The 6,367-nt window shown below is 38.8% G+C and overlaps 1 protein-coding gene across 1 annotated transcript; it reads right to left on the reverse strand.

Moving 5' to 3' along the window:
- Nucleotides 1-5,379: 5,379 nt before the first annotated feature.
- LOC109941525 (uncharacterized) lies at nt 5,380-6,367 on the reverse strand. Its single transcript, XM_020542573.1, has 2 exons — nt 5,864-6,367; nt 5,380-5,748 (listed from the first exon to the last, which is right to left on the reverse strand). Exons 1-2 carry the CDS (start codon nt 6,345-6,347, stop codon nt 5,705-5,707), a joined length of 528 nt encoding a protein of 175 aa, XP_020398162.1. The 5' UTR covers nt 6,348-6,367; the 3' UTR covers nt 5,380-5,704.

Here is a 6,367-nt window from a genome sequence, read left to right on the forward strand (position 1 = left end):
TTCGCTATTTTCCAATAAAAAGAAGGCTTCAGAGGTTATTTCTATCATCTAAGACAGCAAGTGACATGAGGTGGCACGATGAGGAGCGTATACAAGATGGATTACTAAGGCATCCTGCAGATTCACCTCTCTGGAAGGATTTTGACCAAAAGCACCCAGTGTTTGCTTCTGACAGTCGCAACATTAGACTTGCTTTAGCTACAGATGGTTTTAATCCGTTTAGGTCCATGAATGTTAGCTATAGCATTTGGCCTGTTATTCTCATCCCATATAACTTTGCACCATGGTTGTGTATGAAGCAAACAAATTTCATTATCTCATTGCTGATTCCGGGCCGTAGATCTCCTGGTAGTGATATAGATGTTTATTTTGAGCCACTAATTGATGATATGCTAGATATGTTTGTTGAAGGGGTGAGAACATACGATTCTGCAAAGCATGAGTATTTTCAATTACGTGCTGCAATAATATGGACCATATCTGATTATCTAGGCCTAGGGTACATTGCAGCATGTACTACATCAGGTGAAGTAGCATGTATTGAATGCCACTCATATACATGTTCTCTACGATTGAAACAAGGTACAAAAAATTGTTATATGGGACACCGTAGATTCCTGGGCCCAAACCATCCATATAGATTTGATCTAGATTCGTTTGATGGTAAAGTTGAGGACAGGCCAACGCCTAGACCACTTTCTGGAGAGGAAGTTTTATTGCAAACAGAGAATATGCACACAGTGCATGGGAAAGGTTGCCAACATAAAAAGAAAGCATAAAAGAAGGAAGGGAGCCTACTATCATATGGAAAAGGAGGTCTATTTTTTTAGGCTTCCATATTGGAAGGATTTAATGTTACGACATAATTTAGATGTCATGCATATCGAGAAGAATGTGTGTGATAACATTGTCAACACCCTCCTAGGCATTCAACGAAAGTCCAAGGATAACTTGAAATATCGTTTGGATCTTCAGTCCCTAGGCATTCGAACTGAGCTTCATCCTATTCTAGTGGGTGACAAGTTATATTTACCACCAGCATCATATACAATGAGTGCGTCCGAGAAGACGTTATTTTGTGAGGTACTGAAAGGAGTAAAATTTCCAGATGGATATGCATCAGATATAAGAAACAATGTGGATGTGAAGAAGAAGAAGCTTGTTGGGCTAAAGAGCCATGATAACCATGTTTTGATACAGTATTTACTCCCACTTGCTGTGAGAAGGATTTTACCAGAAATAGTTAGTGCTGCACTTATTCGTGTGAGCAATTTTTTCAAGCAAATCTATTCGCCAGTTATTCGTATAAGCGATATGCATAAGCTAGAGTCAGAAATAGCTGAGACTCTAAGCATTCTTGAGACTATATTCTTGCCATCCTTTTTTGATATTATGGTACACTTAATGGTTCATCTCCCTACTCAAGTCAGAATTGCTGGCCCTGTTCAATTTCGTAATATGTACCCAGTGGAGAGGTAAATTTTAAAATATTTTAGCAATAAATTAAACTTAGTTTTACTCAAAGGAAGGTTTAACATATATGCCATTTCTCCTTTATAGGTTTTTAATGAGATGTAAGGGCCATGTTCGCACTAGGAGTCACCCAGAGGGGTCAATTGCAGAAAGTTATCTATTTGATGAGAGTCTCACATTCTGTTCTCGCTATTTACATGGTGAAACTAGATTTAACCGGAAAAAAAGAAATGATGATGGCTTCAATGTTGATTTAATCAATACCACCCCTTTCTTCCATAACATAGGTCGTGGATTGGTTGGTAAGCGTAGTGTCACATTAGACCACAAAACATGGCTTCAAGCACATAGATATGTCTTGTTCAACTATGACCATATAGAGCCTTACTTGAAGTAAGTTGAACATTATATTTTATAATCAATATCATCCATTTATTTCATGATTACTAAATTATAATGTTTGTTTAGTAAACATATAGAATACCTTTACTCTGCTGGTCATCAAAATCAAAGAGCAATCAGTCGTTTACACTATGAGACTTTTCACGAGTGGTTTAAGTCACACGTAAGTATCTAGGAAACTGTTTATATAGAGTATAGTTCCACATTATTTTTTTAGTGCAATAACAATCTTCAATATCATCAGGTGGAAACAACGAGTGAGGAAGTACCTGAGGAGATAACAATATTAGCTAAGGAGCCTAACATGGTTGCACATTCTTATGATAGTTATTCTATAAATGGGATAAATTTCCATACACATTCTTATGATGTGGGTAGGTCAGTGCAGTGTAGTGGTGTAGCCCTAGTTACACATGCAACAAGTTTTGATGGGACAAACAATAATAACCCAGTATCAATGAGCAAAACTTATTATGGTGTTATAAAAGACATTCTTGAGCTGAACTACCATCACCAGGGAAAAATAGTATTGTTCAAATGTGATTGGATTGATAACCGAGTACGAGACAAATGGGTCAAAATAGACAAGTTTGGGGTGACAATGGTCAACTTCAAGCATTTATTCAATACCGGTGACAAGGAATTAGATGAGCCATTTATTTTTGCATCTCAGGCAACTCAAGTTTACTATGTGCAAGATCCTATTGATGCTGATTGGTTTGCTGTTTTAAAGTCAAAACAACGTGACATGTATGATATGGAAGAAAGGCTAGACAATAGTACAGAAATAGGTTCTTTCTTGCCAGATTTGGATGCAAACACGCAAGTGAATGTATCTATCGGTGGTAGTTGTGTTAGGACTGATATAGATGGAATAATGGTTGCTGAAAACCAACCTAGAAAGTAAGATATGTTTATATCTGTTTACGCAAAAATGTTTCATTTTACGTTGTAATCTCTTTGTCTTGAATCTTGATTGTAATCTCTTTATGTCTTGATTTAGGAGGAAAGTTTGTAAGAGGAAGAGGAATGGGTAAAGAAACGGAGGTCAATGAATATGAACTACAAAGGGCTGCCAACATAAAAGAAAATTTGAAGCGGATGAGATCTCTTAATCTCCATGTACCTAGTACTATGGTTAGTGAAGAAGCAAATGGATCACATCAAGCCAATAAGAAACATAAGGTTAATGTATTTCCCTATTTAATAAGTTCATGTTTTTTACATTTAATTTAATAGTACCACAATCTATTTAATACTGCTTGTACTTTCTTTCCAATATTTCAGTTTCAGACTTTCAGTTCTGCTGCTACTGCTATATTTCCATTCCAATTTCAGACTTTCATTTCTGCTGCTTCACTGCTTGTAATTTCAGACTCAGTGACCATTGAGTTCACCAGTGACCATTGAAATTCACCAGTCACAAGTAACTAGATTTTTCTGCCATAGCCACATAAATTCACCAGTGACCATTAAAAATGGGCTGTTAGGCCCTTGGGATTTTCAGATGATAAATAGCAGTCAGTGCCAATTTCAGTGTTTGACTCAAACCTTGGAGGGTTCCTGTAGCTTAGTTGTAGGGATTTGGGCAAAGGTATCTTTGGTAAGTGGTAGCTTAATTCAAGAAGAATAAGGGGACTGAGGTAATTAAGCCTGACACTACATAAAAAATTTAAAAGAAAATCAATGCTCATATGGACTGACAGGTAGTGGCAACTGAGGGTTATTCAGTCGCTGAAGAACCATAGGACTGCATGTGGCACCTAGATTGGGGCTCTTTGGTACTCAAACCATGCAGTTTTTGGCTGAAGCTTCTGTAGTAAGTTGGTAGACCATAGACCTTCTTATAGGTTGTATGGCTTGGTGCTACACAAAATGTGAGGAAAGTGATTCCCAATTTGCCCTGTCAGACTGTGCAGATGGAGTTGGTTTCAGATAACAGAAATAAAAACCAGGGCAGGATGCTTGACTTTGGGGCAATGTAACACAAAATTCATGTATTATTAGATATGTAATGTTATAGCAAAGTGGAAGACCAATACTTGGTGAACAAGTTTGGTGTAATGGGCAAGGTCTGTCCTTATGTGGAATTCGAAGGGAAGTGGGGAGGAAATTAATATTTCAGTAGATTGATCAGATTCTAGTTTTTCTTTTTCAAAATGTCTGAAGAATATCCTGATCCCTTATCCTTTCTAGCAGATTCTGGGCAGCTTGTAGATAGAGTTAACTTGGGATTCGAAAGTGGAGTATTGGAAATATTTTTTAACTACCGTGAGTGCAGAGAGGAGATAAGTGTGGGGCATGTTCCTTGATGATGACTCAGTTGCTGATTTGCTTTGTTGAAGATGACATAGCCAATTTACTAACTAGTTTTACCTCAAGGAACTCCACTGTTTTGCATAACTCAAAGTTCATTTTTTTCGACTCATCCAATTCCTGCTCTTTTTGCGTAAGACGACCGTGTAATTCCTGTTCTGTCTCCGCCGTAAGAGGTAATCTGACGTTCTGCCAACTGTTCAGATCAACAGCGCTACTGTTCTTTCACCCTGTGTTCTTCAACCCATTGTCAGCCAAAACATTGCAGCCCCTCCCTCCTGAGATCGCCCCATCCCCGACAGTGATGCTATCCTCAAGTCTGCCTACGCCAACCCTGCTATGCTAAACAGTTTTTTATGGCGCTGATGATTGACAGTATCTCACCAGGAAAAATCGCACCACCACTAACTGCAGTTGACTGAATTAATGTCCAGACGACTGAAATCGAGGAGGGGTGTAGTAAAAGAAGATAAATATTGCTAGCGCACAAACAAAAACACGGAGCACACCTCTAATTGACCAAACAGTGCCTAAGCAGAGGAACATAAGTGGTGAAGGCATCAAGAAGCATAACTCATAAACAAACCTAGTATATACAATTGTAATCAGATGCAATACATGGCAACTGCTGAGTTAATTTTATGAATTCACCCACCAATCACACAATGTAGAAAGCATCACCAAGACATCAAGTAATTTCAAGTAAGCGAAGTAGCGCACTCATCAGCAGAGGATGGACCATTATTAGGTCAAAAAAGGGACACGAGGCCGTGCCGTAGCAGTAACATAAACCAGAAGTCACATCGTTCTTCAGTTGCACGAATATCTGTTTTTATGTCAGCGCCATAAAACGATATTGGTGAAACAAAAACTGCCATGAGATATAACCAGTCTCCGGATCCCTATATTTCTGTAGGCTAATAAGCAACTACTCATAGAAGTCACATCACTCCCAGTTCAGTTATAGAAGCATCACGACGAAAATTTCCAGTACTGCTACGGAACCGATCACCAGAACGTCAGATTACCTCTTACGGCGGAGACAGATCAGCATGACGGCAGATTACCTCTTACTGCGGAGACAGAACATGAATTTTCCAGTACTGCTCTTTTTTCGACTCATCCAATTCCTGTTCTAACATGTAGGTATGCATGTAATTGGAAAATGAAACCATGTAAATAGATTGTATTTACATTTTATTAATTGCCACTATATCACAGTAACTGGGCATTCTAACTGAAACTATAGAAAAATGCAAGGTCACAGCTCATAGGGAAGGGCAGAGAAAAATCAGGTATTGGTTTGTCGGAGAATATCATACCTCAAGCTCTTGATTGACTTTACGCTTCAGATTATTATTAGATTCTTGGGGCCTCAGACTGCATATTTGTTCCAAGTTATTTTCAGAACCGATCTCCAAGTTATTTTCAGCATTTACATCTTTCTGATTAGTTTGATAGGATACCAGCTCATCAAGTTCATCAGGTGTGGCTGGAATAGCTGGGGATAACTTCAGCAAGTTGTTTGCAGCACCGCCTGCACATTCCCTTTTTGAACTGTTAAGAGAGGAATCAGATCCATACAATTGTGAATCGTTGTTTGAATTTGGGAGCAAACTGTTAGGTTGCTTGACTACAAGGCACACGGTATTCTGCACAGCCGCAAACTTACTTTCCTGATAGTGTTCTGGATGTTCACTCTCAATAGATTCTGCATGAAAATTAGCAGACCCATTCAGAACTACTTTATTGGGTAAGCTAGGGGGCAACAGAGAAATACTTCCTGGCAACTGAAAGCCTCCAGCAAAATCTGGTTCTGGTTGTTTCATATAACTGCCTTTACATGGTACATGTTGAGCATCACTACAACTGGCAACGCCCAATAGGTTTCCCACTTGATCATCAGCTGAAACATCACGTGTTGGAATGGCACGGCTGTTCTTGTGCGTTGTTCTAGAAGTACGAGAAGGACGCACTCCACCAGGAAAAACAAACAAAGGGATTTCTTTTCTTTTTACATGGGACACTTCAATGTCCATTCCTTCTTTCTGGTGTTGATATGCACAAATAGTATTCTTAAACTCATTTACAATTCCCCTGATGTCGAATTGCTCAGTTTCTTGAGCTTGGGTAGTTTGTTTTCTCCAAAGACCCATGTTTGCCGTGTGGGTCAGCC

This window comes from Zea mays, chromosome 8, assembly GCF_902167145.1.
Source record: "Zea mays cultivar B73 chromosome 8, Zm-B73-REFERENCE-NAM-5.0, whole genome shotgun sequence".
Lineage (NCBI taxonomy): Eukaryota > Viridiplantae > Streptophyta > Magnoliopsida > Poales > Poaceae > Zea > Zea mays.